Genomic DNA, 19,267 nt, shown 5'->3' with positions numbered 1-19,267 from the left:
GCATCGGGCCATGTAAAACGAACTCCCCTAATATTCTCTCTGCTGTGTGGGCACGAGCAAATGTGCGTGCACGCTGTCAGTCAGATTGCATCAAGATGGCCGCCTCCAGTGCAGTGCTTTCAATGTCCAAAATCATCAAACCCATTTGGGGTGGACGGTTGGCAACGACGGCAAAAGTAAGACCGTTTTTATGATTCACAGTTATGATGATAAAGGAACTACATAAAACTAGGCTTGAAAGAAATAGTGTTTCTAGACTAAAACACAAGGTCATATATGGTTAGCGTGCTAGCTTCCTGGAGTGCAGTCAATACTCCAAACAGTTACAAAACGGTTTTTTTTTTTCAACAGAATGTAGCGTTTCTATTGGACAGATTCAGGTAGGTCCCGCCCTCTTTGCCGTACCTGGACAATAAAACGAAAGTTAGGTATGTAACCAAGGTTAAGTGCGCTATATGGATCACTTCAATATATTGTTATCACTCTGGTGAGAGATACATCCGAGGTGAGGATTTACTCCCGTGTACACCTGTGTCACGGCTGGGGTCCGCCCCTATATATAGATCCCATGGCCGCAACACGTGCTCTACATCATTTTTGAGGCACCTCTAGCACCGTAGAGGATTGGATTGATCCATATAGCTCACATAACTGTGGTTACACGGTCTGTATGACCGAGACACAGGTGCTGTCAATGTGGAAGGGGGGTCCCCGGAAGGGGAGGCGACGCCCAGGAAGGCTGAACCAACCGCAGAGGGAGGTGCCACATTTACCCGATAGTACCTAGCAAAGGAGCAAGAGGAAGCCCAGCTGGCCGCAGCACAGATATCAGCAAGGGGCACTCCTCTCAGTAGAGCTCAGGACACAGCCATGCTGTCGTAATCGTGTCCACTATCCAGTGAGAGAGTCTCTGCTTTGATAGCCCAGCCCCCAGGACCCTCTCACCATAGCAGACAAAGAGCTGGTCTGTTTTTCTCACTGACCGTGTCCTCTCCACATAGGCAGCCAGTGCCCTCACAGGGCACAGCATGCCGGAGGGAGGCCCAGACTCCCCCGCCACTGCCAGGGGGTCATAAGCAGACAGGGTAAAAGGGATGTTCACATGCCTGTCTGACAGAACCGGCTTTGCCAAAGCTACCAAGACCAGATCCAGATCCCAGCTTGCCATTGAGCAGGTCCTAGTTGGACGCAGGCGACGAACCCCCTTCATAAACCTGGAGACCAAGGGATGACGCCCCACTGGCCTGTCCATCCACCCTACATGGCAGGCAGATATAGAGTGCCAAATACCCTCTCAGTGTAGAGGCTGCCAAGCCCTCATCCAAGCGAGACTGCAGGTATTGGAGGACATACTGCACCCTGCATGACTCGGGCACAACCTAAATACCAGTGCACCAAGAGCAGAACAACTGCCAGTGCAACTGGTATGCCGCGGTTGTAGCCGGTGCCCTTGCGCTCTGCATGGTGTTCATTACACCCTCCTGTAGTCCTAACATGGACCATTGGTGCCGTTTAGTGGCCAAGCCCACAGACTGAGGCAGTGCGGCCTCGGATGCCTCAGAGTTCCCCCGGCTTGAGACAGCAGGTCCGGTCTCATGGGAAGTTGCCAAGGTGTCCCAGACGACAGGGACAGGAGAAGGCTGAACCAGCGTCGTCTGGGCCGGTATGGGGTCACCAGAAGCAGACAATGCTCTGCCATCCTGGTCCTGTCCAGCACAGCCTGGATCAGGGGAAAAGGGGGGAATGCGAAAAGCTCCATCCCTGGCCAATCATAAGCCAGAGCATCCAAGCTCAAAGGCCCTGGTGGCGCCGACATGGAATACCACAGGGGGCAGTGTGCGTTGTCCAGGGAGGCAAACAGGTCCACTTGCACCATCCCGAACTTGTCCCACAGGTGCTGCACCACTTGGGGATGTAGGCTCCAGTCCCAAGGTGGCGGGCCCTCCCTCGAGAGCATATTTGCTGCCACATTCAGGATGCCAGGTATGTGCGCATAGAGATGCTAGACGTCCCTGAGCCCAGAGAAGGAGCTCCCGTGCCATAAGATGGAGGTGGTGGGACCTCAGTCCACCCTGATGGTTGATGTAAGCCACCACTGTGGTGTTGTCCGTTTTCACTAGGACATGTCTCCCTTTCAGGTGTGGAAGGAAAGACTGCAGGGCCAGCAGTACAGCTCGGCGCTCTAGTGTGTTGATGTGCCTGCCACTCCAAGGGGGTAGCCAACAGCCGTTGGCCGACCTGCCCTTGGTTCAACCCCCCCTAGCCGATCTGGGAGGTGTCTGTGCTGACCAGCTTTCGGCAGCACATCCTCAGCATCTCCACCCCACCCGGGAGAAAGGAGTGACAGCGCCACCTCAACAATACCCTGAGGCACTGTGCAGTCACCTGCAGCTGACGGTGGCGCTTCAGGTGCAGCCGGTGGGAGTTGAACCAAGGTTGAAGAGGCCGGAGATGGAGCAGACCCAGGGGAATCAACAATGAGGCCGCCATCAGCAAGCCCAACGGGCGTTGGCAGGTTAGGGCGGATACCACCTGCACCTGACGAAAGGGGTCGAGGCAAGATGAGATCGGCCTGAACCCTTCTGGTGGGCAGGCGTGCTCTCATGAGGACTGAGTCCAGTTCCATGCCAATGAAAGTAACCCTCTGGGTGGGCGTCAGATGACTCTTCTTGTCGTTTACAGTAATGCACAGCCCGCCGATGTGAGTCAGGAGCATGTCTCTGTCTGACAGGACCTGGGTCTTGGTCGGGGCACAAATCAGCCAATCCAGGTAATTGAGGATCAACAACCCTAGGGACGTGAGAGGTACCAGAACAGCATCCATGCACTTTGTGAAAGTGCGAAGTGTCAAGGAGAGGCCGAAGGAAAGAACCATGAATTCGTAAGCAAATTGGAAGTACTTTTAATGAGCTGGATGAACAGGAACATGGAAGTATGCCTCCCTCAGGTCCAGCGTCACAAACCACTGGTCCCTGGACACAGCCTGCAACATGCAGGCTGGGGACAGCATGTGGAACCTCAGTACCTTCAAGTACCCATTGAGGTTGCGGAGGTCCAGAATCAGTCTAAACCCTCCTTCTCTTTTTGGGACCACAAAATAAGTGGAGTAGAAACCACCTAGCTGTTCTGTCTTGATCTTGCAGATGGCACCCTTGTCCAGGAGCACCGGAATTGGAATCGGTACCACTTGAGCATTGTGGACAACACCCATGGGGACTCCACACACTCCTCCCACTTTGCCCTTTGAGACTGGGAGAAGTGGCCAGGGAAGGGTGTGTCAGGGGTCCTGCCGGGGCCCACCTCTCCTCTGGCGCCCCGAGCTCCTGGGTCCCCTGGGCACGTCCCTATGGCAGTGAGGTTGAGAGGTTGTAGCTCCACCGCACGCTGTGCCCCTCCCTGCTGTCGTCCCTCCAGCACGAGGCGATGGGGCAGGAGAGGGACCCCACCGTAGTTCAGGTGCAGGTGGGTGGCGACCGTCCATCTGCCTTGGACCCGGGAACTGAGGAGGCGGCATGAACCGTCTCAGGGTCTCCCAGTCCCTACGAACCTTATCGGTCTGCTCCAGAATGTCATTAACCCTTGGGCCAAACGTCAGCCCTGGGGTGATGGGGAGAGTGGCAAATGTGTTCTGGAGAGCAGCTGGCAGACGGGATTAGGCCAGCCAGAGAGAGCGCCGGGAGGTAACCACCTGCGCCATGGCCCATCCGTTGGAGTGGGCCACATCCCTCTGGAGCAGGGAAAGCAGGCGAGACAACTCCATCGCAGCACGGCCGCGTTGGAGGCCAAGAGAGCAGAGGGACCCATATGTGGCTTTCAAGTCCCAGCCTCAGTGGCAGGTTCCACCCTTTAATCTCCCAGTCCGGGAGGACCATGGCAGCTATCATGGTGTCCGTGGTCGGGTACTCCCAGAGGCCGAGTGACTCTGCGCCTGCAACACAACTCCGTGGTCCAGTCTCTGCTGTGAGTCGGAAGCGCCCCCAGGCAGAGGCCCAGCTCTCCTGCAAGGCCTCGCAGAACTCAGCAGAGATGGGGACAGATGGAGAGTCATCACTGTCCTCCAGTTTGATGTGCAGTGGCAACCCGAGTGAGTAGGCCTCTCGAGCTGCTGGGGTGGCGATGAAGCCCCACTGCCGGCTTCTGATGGCCTGTCAGCCTGGTAGCCCCGCTCACGGTGGCGAACAGTGCCAGTATCGTACCCCAGGAACAGCCTATCACTGGCCAACAGGGATCAGCTGTCGACGCTATCAACCTCCTGACACAGGGAATGCGCCCTCCGTTCAAGGTGGTCCCAGCGGTCCGACTCCTGCACCCGTCCAGGACTGGCAGTAGATTGGCTCTGCCTGCGGTGGCTCCTGCCACGCTTCCTGGGAGGGGTACTGGGCCCAGTAGAGAGACTAACAGCTCGCTGGCGCACCACTCCTGAGGGAGGGAGCTTGTCCGAGCCTGGCCGACCCACTCGCGAATGGCCTCCAATCGCGCCAGGCGCAGGCGTTCTGAAGAGCACCACACAAACAGGCATCCAGTAGGGCGCTCCACCGCCCTCTTCGCGTGGCTCAAACCCAGGCAGTGCATACACGAGGTATACGGATCTCTTGTTTTTCGCCAACTGCAATATTACCTAGCTGGTTTAATATCCAAGCAGGAAACAAAAAACAGAACCATATGATGGAGTAACTCCGTTTTAAAGTACTCCAAAGTTAATGTCTCAACGTAGTGGAAGCCCACCACGATACTTACATTCTGCAGGGAAAAGAACAAGAAAAAAAACCCTGCAGGGTAATTAAAGCGATTCACAACACACGGAACAAGCCAGTCCGCAAGTTGTGTAAAGTAAATACATTCTGTGGCAGCAAGAGCCACCAATATATTAATGGATGCAGACGGAGTCATAGTATAACACTAACGAAACACAAGCACGACAAACCACGGGCGGAAGATATAGATCAACAGCACGCAGCGAGTGGAGCACTCCAGATGAGGGGCTGGCCATGTGGCCAGCTGCTCCAGGCTGCAAACAGCCAGTGAGTATACTTCCAAGCAAGGTATTACACTTACTAGTGACTTACCAAGCGAACTTCAGAAAGTTTGTACCTTAAACCATACGGACGTCCGCTGAGAAAATGAAAGAGAACGCGTGTCGCGGCCATGGGGTCTATATATAGGGGCGGACCCCAGCCATGACACAGGTGTACATGGGAATAAATCTGTAAATCCTCACCTCGGATGTATCCCTCCGCCACGGAGTGATACCAATATATTGGAGTGATCCAATATAGTGAAACATAAACGCTAGTTTTCGTTGCAAAACGTTTGGAGTAATGATTACACCCCTGGTTAGCATCAGTAATGATTACACCCCTGCTATCTCATAATTTTTGTTTCCAGAATTTGTTCTTAACTGACTTGCCTAGTTAAAGGTAAAATAAATAAAAATACATTCATACTGTATACTGTACTGTTGAATGTGTATCACTACTAGAAAGCCTCACAGGTCCTTAATAACCACATAATCCACAAATTGAGTTAGCTAACGCCCTGTTTTGTTTCCTCAGGTTTTTGGAGCCCCAGTGAGCAGTCGCAGAGAGAAGTCAACAGTAGTGAGTGCCCATCTCGGAATCGGTATCAACTAGATTATCTGTGGTGTTATGAGTAGGCCTAAATCTTGTGAATGTGGTCAGGCCAAGTCTTTCCTCAACTCCACAATGTATATCACATCACTGGAGTTGAGGGGAGACCACTGTTGGCGTACTGAACCTCCGACTTCGAATCGCTGTCAGTCGATACTTGTAAAAATGTACATTCTTAAACTCTTACCGTGTACCTTTTCTTTGTTTGCTGAAATCCATACTTTTTAATAAAACCTTTGTCAAATACAACCAGTGATTGTTTCCTCGCATCGACTGACAGCGACTCAATGTAGTCACCGCAACTCAGCTAGGCCTCTTAATACTTGACATTTTAGCTACACGAGTTGCCTGGTACACTTAATTGTCAGAAATCATACGGGTTGCTGTCAACTATGTCTATTTGAAGCATCATGCTAACAAGGTAGTGTAAGTTGTGTGATGTAGCTAGCCTACCCAGGTATTTTACTATGACCAGAACGAGCTTCACACTGCCACTCTGTCAGATGAAAACGTTTCTGAGGGACATTCAGACGGAACTCTAAATACTTCTGCTTGGTATTGATTATTTTTGTGTTGATTTGGTGTGACAAAGCTAGCTAGCTAACTCTGCTAACGAACCCAATTGTCAGCATCCAGCTGAGCCTGTGCAACCTGATCAAGCCCCTTTACAAATTTTTGGGACCACATTGGGGAGAGGGAATCAGGGATGAGCTACCAATCTAAGGGGGGAAGGGCAACTGTTGAATTTCAGGTGCTTTGCTAATCTCTCACTGTATTGTTCCGCTTTTCCGGCTGTGTTTCTACAACTAACAGGGACAAATCATTGTAAGTACCAGATTGCATCCCATCACATCATGTTACAGGCCTCCACATACCCATGTTACACATAACAAACAACACACCTTATTCACACAATTGCCACACAAACGTAGCATGGTAACTCTGGCAGAACAATACACAAAGATGACAAATCTGTACATTTCAGCCCCCTCCTGCAAAGTATGGTGGCAGACACACTGTAACTCTCATACCTGGAGATGGTATTGGACCAGAACTTCTCAATCACGTCAGGGAGCTCTTCAGGTCAGTCAAGTGTGTTTTATAACAGTCGATAACATGTTTATGAGCAGTTATTCACAGTTTATAAACGGCTTATAAACACAGCCACAAATATGTCCCTGGGAGCTCTGAACATCTGTTAAAGGAACAAGCCACTCTAAAACTATCCTGGTATTTGTTGCATTAATTAGTCCACTGTTGATACAGTTCCACAATGTTTTTAAAATATTTAACATTCAAAACGCTCTTTCACTTGTCACATCATGATGATGGGTTTTGATCATCATGACGATGTGACAATTAGCATTTTGAAAGTTGTATATCATGAGTGTATTACCAACATATAGTTTTTGAGTGGATTATTCCTTTAAGTTTATTATAACTGGTTATAACATTCATGGCTTATAAACACCTATACCAGTTCATTAATTAAACCATTTATATTAAATATACACTACCGTTCAAAGGTTTGGGGTCACTTAGACATTTCCTTGTTTTTGAAAGAAAATCGCATTTTTTGTCCATTAAAATAACATCAAATTGACCAGAAATACAGTGTAGACATTGTTAATGTTGTAAATGACTATTGTAGCTGGAAACGGCAGATTTTCTTTTTTATGGAATATCTACATAGACGTACAGAGGCCCATTATCAGCAACCATCACTCCTGTGTTCCAATGGCACGTTGTGTTAGCTAATCCAAGTTGATCATTTTAAAAGGCTAATTGATCATTAGAAAACCCTTTAGCAATTATGTTAGCACAGCTGAAAACGGTTGTTCTGATTAAAGAAGCAATTAAACTGGACTTCTTTAGACTAGTTGAGTATCTGGAGCATCAGCATTTGTGGGTTCGATTACAGGCTCAAAATGGCCAGAAACAAATAACTGTCTTATGAAACTTGTCAGTCTATTCTAGCTCTGAGAAATGAAGGCTATTCCATGTGAGAAATTGCCAAGAAACTGAAGATCTCGTACAACGCTGTGTACTACCCCTTCACAGAATAGTGCAAACTGGCTCTAACCAGAATAGAAAGAGGAGTGGGAGGGCCCCGGTGCACAACTGAGCAAGAGGACAAATACATTAGAGTGTCTAGTTTGAGAAACTGACGCCTCACAAGTCCTCAACTGGCAGCTTCGTTAAATAGTACCCGCAAAACACCAGTCTCAACATCAACAGTGAAGAGGCGACTCAGGGATGTTGGCCTTCTAGGTAGAGTTGCAAAGAAAAAGCCATATCTCAGACTGGCCAATAATTTTTAAAAAAAGATTAAGATGGGCAAAAGAACAGACACTAGACAGAGGATCAATTAGCCTTTCAAAATGCTAAACTTGGATTAGCTAACACAACGTGCCATTGGAACACAGGAGTGATGGTTGTTGATAATGGGCCTCCGTACGCCTATGTAGATATTCCATATAAAATCTGCCGTTTCCAGCTACAATAGTCATTTGCAACATTAACAATGTCTACACTGTATTTCTGATCAATTTGATGTTAGTTTTTCATTTTTTTTAAATGGACAAGAAATGTGCTTTTCTTTCAAAAACAAGGACATTTCTAAGTGACCTCAAACTTTTGAACGGTAGTATATATTGGATTAAAGCAGTAGTGAGGGGCTACCAAGTTCCTAAAATGTTATTCACAGCTTATAAACACATCGACATATGTCTCATATATACGTAGTGGTACAACCAATGAGTTGAGGTAGAGCGACTGAGTCTGTTGTGTTCTGTAGGTTCAGCTGTGTGCCTGTGGACTTTGAGGTAGTGAACGTCTGCTCAGCTACTGAGGATGACATCAACAACGCCATCACTGCCATCCGCCGTAATGGAGTGGCCCTCAAAGGTAGGAGAAACACTGTAATGCTCATAGCACCGTGCTCTTGTACTCACATTGTAGGCAGGTTCCAGCTATAGAACCAATTATCCATAACTGCAAATGTGTCACTCACTGCAATGTATGATCGATTGTCTGTATTCTATAGAATGCCTATAACACTCACAATGTTTATGCATTTGTTTGTTTTGTAGGTAACATTGAAACCCTCCACACCCTGCCTGCTTCCCACAAGTCCAGAAACAACCTCCTCCGGTAAGTAAAGGTTTCTATCCAACGGTTTATTTAAAAAAGACAGAGGACATCTTCCTCGAGTGCTCCGTTTCTGCTCACGGTTTGCCGATCTCTAGCCCAAACGGTCGTCTGTTGCTCTGCGGCTCTCTCTGTCCAGCCCTGTCAGCTTACAATGTCTCCACCCGTCTCTCTGTCCAGCCCTGTCAGCTTACACTGTCTCCACCCGTCTCTCTGTCCCCCAGTACCACTTTGGACCTGTATGCCAACGTCATGCACTGTAAGTCCCTCCCTGGAGTCCAGACTCGTCACAACAACATTGACATCATGATCATCAGGGAGAACACTGAGGGAGAGTACAGCAGTCTGGAGCATGAGGTTACACACACGCACAGATACACACGCGAACGCACAGACACACACGCTCACACACTTTCACTCCCCTCAAGTTATCCCTTTCTTTTTTTTATTCACACTCTTTTCTTTATATAACCTGCGTTAGCATCCCTCTCTCCTTCCCTTCCTCCTGTAGAGTGTATCAGGGGTGGTGGAGTGTCTCAAGATCATCACCCGGACTAACTCTCTAAGAATCGCTGAGTATGCCTTTAAATTGGCCCGGGAGAAAGGTCGCAAGAGGGTCACTGCCGTCCACAAGGCCAACATCATGTAAGTCAAGTCAGCCGAGGTGTAGATGTGTATTCCACCCGTTGTCTGTTATGAGTCACACTCTGAGCGCTTTGGGGGCTGCGGTCCAATTGTGTCCCCTTCTCCCCAAAGTGTGCACTCCCCCTCATAAATTTAAATGGGACAGAGTTGTGTAAGAATTATGGTGGTAACTGCACCCGCCCCCTAGCCCACGCGTACACTATTCCAATGCTTTGAAAAGCACGAGGTGGAGTGAACAAGTCAAGTGGACACTTCAAGAAGAAGGGTAGAGAGTCAGAATGCAACCAAGGGGTTCTTTTCACCTTCACAGGAAGCTGGGAGATGGTCTGTTCCTGCAGTGCTGTAGAGAAGTGGCTGCTGGGTACCCTGACATTGCCTTTGACGCCATGATAGTCGACAACACCACCATGCAGGTATGAAAACCAATGCTATCTTTATTATACAGGCACAACAGAACGTTTTTACCTGGTCCCAGATCTGTTTGTGCTATCCCGCCAACTCATATGGCCGTTGATATTGCCATGAGTTGGCACTTGGCAAGGCGGTTCAAACAGATCTGGGACCAGGCTAAGAAAGTTTATATCTCTTTTGTCCATATTACTCATGCTCATTTGTGTCATTTACCCATTCCCCTCTTATTCCCTAGCTGGTGTCCAAACCCCAGCAGTTTGATGTGATGGTGATGCCCAACCTGTATGGGAACGTGGTCAGCAACGTGTGTGCTGGCCTGGTGGGAGGGCCAGGGCTGGTGCCAGGGGCTAACTACGGCCGCGACTATGCTGTCTTCGAAACGGTCAGTCCACTGGGCACCTGTAATGTCTGCAACTCTGATAATGTAATACAATGCTCCTACAGTGGTTTATTGAGACGCACCTACAACAGACAACGTCTCGATCCCATCGGGATCTTACTCCAAATAGGGCTTAGCGTTTGTAAATTGAGGAGTGAATGCTGGACTTAAACAGTAGTCAGTTGACTTGGCCATGTATGTCAATGATCTCTCGATATGCTCGCTCTCTTGTCTTTTCTCTATATGACTTTCAGGCCACCAGGAACACAGGGAAGAGTATTGCTGACAGGAACATTGCTAACCCCACTGCCATGCTACTGGCCAGCTGCATGATGCTGGACCATCTCAAGTAGGTTCACCTTGCATCGTCTAATGAAGGGGCTGTTTCTAAACCATGACGATGTGTATGTGTTATCAGCGCAGCAGTCAACTTGTTGAACAGAACAGATGACATGAAAGTCAACTCATTGTATTTCTGTGTGTCTCAGGCTCTATGATTATGCCACTATGATCAGAAATGCAGTCCTGACAACCATGAACGAGACTCAGGTAAGTCAGGTTCTCTCACCTCACTGCACAATACACTCACCAGGGGTGTATTCACTAAGAACTCCCGAGTGGCGCAGTAGTCTAAGGCAATGCATCTCAGTGCAAGAGGCGTCACTATAGTCCCTGGTTCGAATCCAGGCTGTATCACATCCGGCGTGATTAGGAGTCCCATAGGGCGGCGCACAATTGGCCCAGCGTTGTCCGGGTTTGGCTGTCATTGTAAATAAGATTTTTTTCTTAACTGACTTGCCTAGTTAAATAAAGGTTAAATGTAAAAGCTTTTTTTTTTTTTTTAGAACCCAACAGAACCAAATGAAAACAAACGGAATGAAATGGGGAGGGACCTAACTGAATATGTCATTTGGAGTAAACTGTTTGTGTTGCAAAATGTTTTGCAACTGTTTGCTACGATCTAATGAATACACCCCTGCTCAATACTCTCACCTCACTGCACCTGTATCACGCTACTCAATACTCTCACCTGACTTAACACACGGCACTGCTCTGTATATACACACACCTCACTGCCGACTGACCTCCTGAGGGTCTGGCCAGTTATCAATGGATAATTCAGCCGCGGCCTGGTCAGAGCGGATGGGCGGGGGGCCGGAACATAATTCTAATAATTTGTACATTGCAAATTCACCACAACAAAATAAAAATCACTCACTTGGCCTAGCGCAGGGTCGGCAACAGGCTGCCCATGGGCCAAACCTGTCCCGCAGGCAGCCTGTTGCCGACCCTGCTCGAGGCCAACTTGTCCATCCTGTAATCAAATGTATGCTGCTCTATAGAGCCTCTTCATCGTACAAAATGTTGCCATTGTACCCACTGATTTATTATCGGTGTAGAATCCCTCTGAGCAGGGTGTGATTGATCGTAATTCTGGGGCCTGGGGAGAGCAACATTACAGAATATTCAGAAATAAATGTATTGTGTAGAGTAGATATGATTGTCGGTCACGGAGAATATGGAATGGTGTTCGGTCTATTTGCTATATTTATATCTGTTTCACCTATATTGTTTCTTTGAGTAGAATGTGATTTGTGACTTGTTATCTTGCAGTTGCACACAGCTGAGGGGGATATAATGGCGACATTGACAATTGTCTCAAGTATCATCCTGCCTATGTTAATAATATTCTTCTTCTGCAGTTGCACACAGCTGACATTGGGGGACAGGGAACCACCTCTGAGGTGGTCCAGGCTATCATGAGGAACATCCAGAGCAAGGGGCCTCTCACCAGCGAGCTCTGAACACACACACGCACTTTGTGGATGTGTCTCGTATGTTTAAAACAGCTGTAATGTACTGTATGTGTGTGCTGAGTGAGTGGGGGTGTGTTTGTGCATGTTTGTTTCTATAGTGATACTCCTCTGTGTTGTTGACGTGTGGGAGCGGTTCAGTCCTGTCTTTACACACACACACACCTCTTGCAGACTAGCAGAGTGTATTCATCAGTTGTCTTCTCCTTTGTATTCATGTCTGTATCAATAATTAAGTTTAATTTCACACCATTCTGTCTTTCCATAACCATTCCCTGGCCGGTTCACGCACATTAACCTTTGCATAAACAAAGGAAGTAGTAGGCCCAAACTCTACATCAGTAATAGCATGCTGTAGTGAAGAAAAAAAAGCAAGGATCTATCTCTTAGGTTTAACCCCAGGACATGATAGCTACTCTGCTAGGTGTATCCTACAACCCAGCACATAAGAGCTAGATTGCAACACATTCAGCTCCGCTTGAGACATTGGCTTTGTTTGATTGTATTTAAGCAACCGTTCTTGGGTACATGGGTTCACTGTAGTCATTTGTGAGAGTTGAAACGGTTTTAGTATTTTCTCACAGTACAAATGACAAAGAAAGAGTGTAAACAGTTATGTTTCTCACAGTACTGCAATCTTGATAATAAATGTTTTGATGTTCTTCTCACACTCCAGCAGTGCTTAGCCTTGGGTCTCTATCTTTCTGTTATCATCTTTATCAGATGCTGCTCATCTTTCCCCAAATCAAATGATTTACCAATGTCATTTCTGTGGTCTTTAGATCAATTCACACTCTTTATTTGACAAGGTTTTTGTTTTACTGTTGTATTGAACTTTTATCTGTTACATATGTTCTATAACAACGGTGTCTTCATTTGAACAACTCAGAACTGTACACTGAAATGCCATTATTATATACTTTGACAAACATACTGTTTTTCACTTGATCCTTTGAAAAAACTAAACCAGACTTGTGTATCTCTGTGTTGTACTCGAAAGCAACCAATGTGTTTGTACCTCAAATACCTATATACTGTCTCTTATTAACGTACAGTGGTTGAAATCTAGAGTGATCCCAAGGACATTTACCTGCTAAATTAAATTGTGTTTATTTTGGTTTCATGTACTATGTTAAAAGGTTATCTAAGCCTACTTTTGTTGTGTAATACTTTTTCAAGATCCAACACATTGCTTGGTAAATTTCAGTGCAATAGATGCTGCAACAAGGGAACGGTATTGGCATCCAGGCAAATTGAAGAGATACTTCCCAAATGGCACCCTATTCATTATATAGTGCACAATTAGTCAAAAAGTAGTGCACTATATAGAGTGCCATTCGGGACTTAAGGCAGTTATTTTGGAACTAGTAAACATACCTGTAGAGACAAAATATGAGTTATGAAAGGTAGGGTGCAAATACTGCTTGTCAGTAGAAGTATGATTTAGGTTATGATTAGGAATGACTGAAATACGCAAAGGAGGGTTAGTCAAACAGGAATTGGATTTTATTTAATCCAACCTGGATGTGATAAACAACTCCCTTTCTCTTTAGAAATACGTTTAGGCAATGTTACCTGGAATTAAATAACCCAGAAATGCGTATCTGATATTGTTACATCCATGTTTGAATGGTACTTTTATATTGAATATACTTTTACCACTATGAAGTATATTTTAGACTTATTTACTTAAGTGAAACACCGTGAAATATGTAGTTTATTCTAACGGGCCTATAAAATACACTTCCTACAGTCTCAGTGAGAGGTGACGTGTCAACACAGCCACGTTCCCACAGTGCATTGCGCTGATACGGTGCGCTACAGCGCAACGGTCTGAAAGCTGACGTAGACTTTTGAAGGGAGACGTGTCTGCAACAACTGCTGAAATAACTTGCTGCGCAAGTCTTTGTCGTGTTAAAGACATTTTGAGAAATCAACCATGATGATCCGAATAGCCGCGTTTCTTGCTCTTGTCTGCTTGTGCACAGGTGAGTAATTTCAGAGAGATTGCAACAGTAACTAACTAGCGTCCAGGAAATCTACAGTGCATTTGGAAAGTATTCAGACCCCTTGACTTTTTCCCAAATTGTTACATTACAACCTTATTCTAAAATGGATGAAAAGATTTCCCCCCCACAATCTACACACAATACTCCACAATGACAGTTTTTAGAAATGTTTGCAAATGTATTAAAAAAAACTAATATCACATTTACATAAGTATTCAGAACCTTGACTCTACTTTTTGGCAGCAGGGAGTTTCTCTCGTTTTTCTCTGCATATCCTCTCATGTTCTGTCAAGTTGGATGGGGAGCGTTGCTGCACAGCTATTTTCAAGTCTCCAGATATGTTCAATCGAGTTCCAGTCTGGGCTCTGGCTGAACCATTCAAGGACATTGAGGCTTGTCCCGAATCCACTCCTGTGTTGTCTTGGCTGTGTGCTTAGGGTCGTTGTCCTGTTGGAAGGTGAACATTCGCTCCAATCTGAGCTCCTGAGTGCTCTGGAGCAGGTTTTTGTCAATGATATCTGTACTTTTCTCCGTTCATCTTTCCCTCGATCCTGACTAGTCTCCCTGCCGCTGAAAAACAACCCCAAAGCATGATGGTGCCAGGTTTCCTCCAGATGTGACATTTGGCATTCAGGCCAACGAGTTACATTTTGGCTTCATCAGACCAGAGAATCTTGTTTCTCGTGCCTTTTGGCAAATTCCAAGCTGGCTGTCATGTCCCTTTTTACTGAGTAGTGGCTTCCTTCTGGCCTCTCTACCATAAAGGTGTGGTTGGTGGAGTGCTGCAGAGATGGTTCTCCCATCTCCACAGAGCTCTGTCAGAGTGACCATCGGGTTCTTGGTCACCTTCCTGACCAAGGCCCTTCTCCCCCGATTGCTCAGTTTTGCCGGGCGGCCAGCTCTAGAAAAAGTCTTGGTGCTTCCAAATTTCTTCCATTTAAGGATGATGGAGGCCACTGTGTTCTTGAGGACCTTCAATGCTGCAGAAATGTTTTGGTACCGTTCCCCAAAGCTGTGCCTCGACACAATCCTGTCTCAGAGCTCCACAGACAATTCCTTCGACCTCATGGCTTGGTTTTTGCTCTGACATGCACTGTCAACTGTGGGTGGGACCTTATATAGACAGGTGTGTGCCTTTCCATATCATGACCAATCAATTGAATTTACCACAGGTGGACTCCAATCAAGTTATAGAAACAGGATGATCAATGGAAACAGGATGCACCTGAGCTCATTTTCAAGTCTCATAACGAAGGGTCTGAATACTCATATACTTATTTCTGTTTTTGTTTGTAATACATTTGCTAACATTTCTAAAAACCTGTTTTTACTTTGTCATTATGGGGTATTGTGTGTAGATTGATGAGGGAAAAAATGTATTTAATACATTTTAGAATAAGCCTGTAATATAACAAAATGTGGGAAAAGGCAAGTGGTCTGAGTACTTTCCAAATGCACTGTATTCGCTAGCTAGCTAGCTTACTGATAAGAGTATGCTAGTAAACTAGCTATTTATAAGTAATATCTTCATATTTTACCATGTTTGAAACTATAAATCTAGGAAAAAAATTCTAGCTACCGGTATGTATTTGGATAGCTGGATAAGAAGGTGAATGTTAGCTAACAAGGTTAGATAGCTAGGTGGCTAGCTACAGTAGCCATTCTATTCAACCCAATTTTGCAGATTTGATCAATCTGCACCACCAGATAGTTAGCTAGCCAAGTCAATTATTTTGTTATGCACTAGCTAGGCTCTCAGAGTAGAAATGAACAGTACCTTCACATTAAGGTAGCTAGCAAAGACTGCTTGATGTCATTTCTTCCCATGTTGTTTAGGTGAGAGCTGTTCAGACCCTGTGATCACCCCCTCTGCCTACACCACCTCTGATGCCGTCATCTCCTCTGAGTCTGTCTTTATCGTGGAGCTCAGTCTGGCCTGCGCCAATGGAGCCCAGGTACTGTAGTTAGACACGACAGACACACACCTCTCTTTTTCTCATCACGCTCTAAATGCGTATCTTTCTTCAACAGAGTGTGGCTCTGTATGCTGACGTCAATGGCAGACAGTTCCCAGTGACCAGAGGCCAGGATGTTGGCAAGTACCAGGTAAGAGATGGTATGATGTGTCTGATGTGGACATACACTATGGATGTCCAATATACACTTACCAAGAGTCACTTGAGCCTCTGTGCACATGCTGTGGGTTTATGACTTAGTTGGTAATGTCTTCGCTCTGTCTCTCTCTGTGTTTCTCAGGTGTCCTGGAGCATGCCCCACAAACAGGCCAGCTCCGGTACATACCAGGTCAAATTCTTCGATGAGGAGTCCTATAGCTCTTTGCGCAAGGTAGGTGCTTCATTCCTATTCGTCTAGCTATGAGTGTAACTGGGGACTTTTTCCACGTTCAAGACAACCCTGAAATTTCTGACTTAGAAACTCGTAGAAAGATGAGTTTCCTGCTTTTAAAGTATCAGAATCGAAGCTCTACGCAAAAAAAAGTGAGCACGTTTTTACTCAGAGGTCCCTAGTGGTCTTGAATGCGGCATCACTCACACTTGGCAAGATAATCAGCGATCTAGCTACCAGTCATTTTCAATGGAAGGAGGAGACAGCGGCTTAACAGTTGGTGACTAGGCAGCAAGAGTTCCACATTTTCCCAAGTTTATGCACATTTCTTTGATGTGACCACCCGATAGCCAATCGTGAGAGCGCAGCTCTTGCTAGCAAGCTTTGACATTGGCTAAAAAGAACTGGTCCAGAGTAAAAGTCCAGAGTAAAATATTTGTGCATACTGTCAGATATGACCAATAGCCTTATGCAATTGTGTGTGTTAATATTTGTTTGTTTTTTTAGGCCCAGAGGAACAATGAGGATAGTGACTCCATCCAGCCTCTCTTCTCTGTCAAAGTGGATCACAGGGTGAGTCAGCATAGACAGAATAACAAATGAATACTCGATGAAAGACAGTCATGTCTATAGTATACGCATTACGCGTAGAAAATGGAGACGTCACAAACGGCAGAAGAGTAAACACTACTGGAGGCACCTTGCCGTTTTTGGAGACAGTGTTGTATTTGGTAGCAAAAGGCAGTGGGCCGCAAACTTACGGGAATTACGTGAATTGTTTCCCCAGTTAGCTGAGATGTTTATCTAGCTAGCAAATGTTAGTTACACAAAGCTCAGACACGTTTTTGCTAGTTCAAGTAGCACTGTTCTGTCAAACACATCAGTCTTCAAAAATGGTGTCTCCAGTTTACATTTATCAATTGTGTTGCACCTTCCATGTGTCTTCACACATGATGGAACACTCGCATTTAGTGTTTTTCCTTCTCATCTGAGATTCCTTCCTAACTGGTGCTGCGTTGTCTTGTTGTTTCTAGGGTGCATGGAACGGCCCGTGGGTGGCTACTGAGGTTATGGCTGCTCTCATCGGTATCCTGGTCTACTACCTGGCCTTCAGCGCTAAAAGCACCATCCAGGCATAAAGGACTGCAAGTCCCACAGTTCTCTGCAACTGGAACTCTAAAAGACTGTTGAATTCTGGTGTGATTTTTCTACTAATCCAGAACAACAATTTGCCACCATCCATTTCGAGATGCGGAACTAGTTGTTTTATATTTTGTATTTACATTTTTTTAAGCAGAAGAAGCTATTGCATTTTGTCAAGTTGTGGTAAAAATTGCACACCTCAATCAAACCCGATGTACCCCACTAACTGAATTGAGCACAGTAACTTTGTGTTCAAAAGCAAATCCAGGTCCTGAAAGTTAAAGGACTGTTTCTATATGCCAACACTGACTTCCTTTCACAGCCTCAGGCTTATTGTTTACCTACCGGTGGACTTGGCCTCTGAGAGACAAGAATATCTGTCCATCATTCTGTGGTCTTTCTTGTGAAGGACCTTCATTGGTACTGATACTACATAGTCTAAAATGACTGGTTCTGTATCTACAAGAGTCTGAGTAGGAGTGCTGATCTAAGATCAGTTCCCCTATTTTCTATTCATTATGATCTGAATAGCAATACTGATCCTAGATCAGCACTCATACGCTGAGATACTGTGAATACGGACACTGGTGTTTAAGAGTCTGATGCCACTGTGGACTTGGCAGTTGCTGACTGGCTGTGTCTTACCTACAGTACATGGAACTGTTGCGCTGGCTGAAGAGGCCAAATATTCAAGTATTGGTGATTATTTGTGCTTGGTGGTCAAATGAATAAATGGTTTGCTTTTCTCTTACTGTGTCTCAATTTTGCTGCACACATCTACATCTAGGGGCAAAACATTATCCAAGGCCACACTACAATGCATCAAACTGAAATGAGTTACTGCTAGAGTATGAAGTAGAGCATGGGTTCCCAACTACATTCACCTGCGGGACAATTTGTTTCTTGAGCAGATGGTCGAGGAGCCTGATCATAACTATATATCATTTTTAAGCTGCCAATTGATCGCAAGAAGCCCAGAGTTTTCAAAACCCCACATTTCTAAATAAAAGTACTGTATACTAATATAGTATTTGAAAAACATAAAATCCCAGTCTGCCTATTGAAGACCCCTGAAGTAGAGCATGACCTTAGTGGTGAGGATATTGAAGGATGTGTTGACTGCTACATTACATAGGATGCCTGTTAAACTGTATAGGCTTTTATCATAGCTGTATCCCAAATGGCGCTCTATAGGGTTCTGGTCAAATGTATTGCACTGCACTATATACAGGTATCTGCCAAAATAATGGAAACACTTGATTATATGAGAGATACAAATATATATTGAAAGCATGTGCTTTCACACGTGTGGTTCCTGAGTTAATTAATCAATTAACACCCCATCATTCTTAGGGTGTTGAATAAAAATGCTGGGCAGGCCATTATTTTGACTAACATGGCTGTGCCCCCATAGGATGACAATGCCCCCATCCATAGGTCACTGAATGGTTTGATGAGCATGAAAACGATGTAAACCATATCTGTCTCAGTCACCAGATCTCAACCCAATTGAACGCGTATGGGAGATTCTGGAGCGGAGCCTGAGACAGCGTTTTCCATCAACAAAACACCAAAGGATGGAATTTCTTGTGGAAGAACGGTGTTGCATCCGTCCAAAAGAGTTCCAGACACTTGTAGAATCTATGCCAAGGTGCATAGAAGCTGATCTGGCTCATGGTGCCCCAACGCCCTATTAAAGACACTTTATGTTGGTGTTTCCTTTATTTTGTCAGTTACCTGTAG

At 45.9% G+C, this 19,267-nt stretch overlaps 2 protein-coding genes across 3 annotated transcripts; both read left to right on the top strand.

Annotated features, from left to right (window-relative positions):
- Window positions 1-37: 37 nt before the first annotated feature.
- On the top strand, window positions 38-13,179 carry LOC115167818 (isocitrate dehydrogenase [NAD] subunit gamma, mitochondrial). Of its 2 annotated transcripts, XM_029722456.1 has the most exons (13): window positions 38-176; window positions 5,553-5,597; window positions 6,441-6,452; window positions 6,613-6,710; window positions 8,425-8,534; window positions 8,720-8,780; window positions 9,002-9,134; window positions 9,289-9,422; window positions 9,733-9,835; window positions 10,069-10,215; window positions 10,467-10,561; window positions 10,701-10,761; window positions 11,916-13,179. In XM_029722456.1, exons 1-13 carry the CDS (start codon window positions 96-98, stop codon window positions 12,015-12,017), a joined length of 1,182 nt encoding a protein of 393 aa, XP_029578316.1. In that variant the 5' UTR covers window positions 38-95; the 3' UTR covers window positions 12,018-13,179. The 2 variants fall into 2 exon arrangements, with proteins under 2 accessions (XP_029578316.1, XP_029578317.1); XM_029722457.1 differs by lacking the exon at window positions 6,441-6,452 and having other exon boundaries at window positions 11,916-12,220.
- Window positions 13,180-13,845: 666 nt separating this feature from the next.
- Window positions 13,846-18,275, top strand: LOC115167820 (translocon-associated protein subunit delta). The gene is made up of 6 exons (XM_029722460.1): window positions 13,846-14,014; window positions 15,872-15,990; window positions 16,067-16,141; window positions 16,292-16,381; window positions 16,889-16,954; window positions 17,416-18,275. The coding sequence occupies exons 1-6, from the start codon at window positions 13,966-13,968 to the stop codon at window positions 17,518-17,520; spliced, it is 504 nt and encodes a 167-aa protein (XP_029578320.1). The 5' UTR covers window positions 13,846-13,965; the 3' UTR covers window positions 17,521-18,275.
- Window positions 18,276-19,267: the final 992 nt, after the last annotated feature.

This window comes from Salmo trutta, chromosome 30 (assembly GCF_901001165.1).
Source record: "Salmo trutta chromosome 30, fSalTru1.1, whole genome shotgun sequence".
Lineage (NCBI taxonomy): Eukaryota > Metazoa > Chordata > Actinopteri > Salmoniformes > Salmonidae > Salmo > Salmo trutta.
The sequence above is the reverse complement of the archived record's forward strand: the minus strand, read 5'-3'. Positions and strand labels throughout refer to the sequence as shown.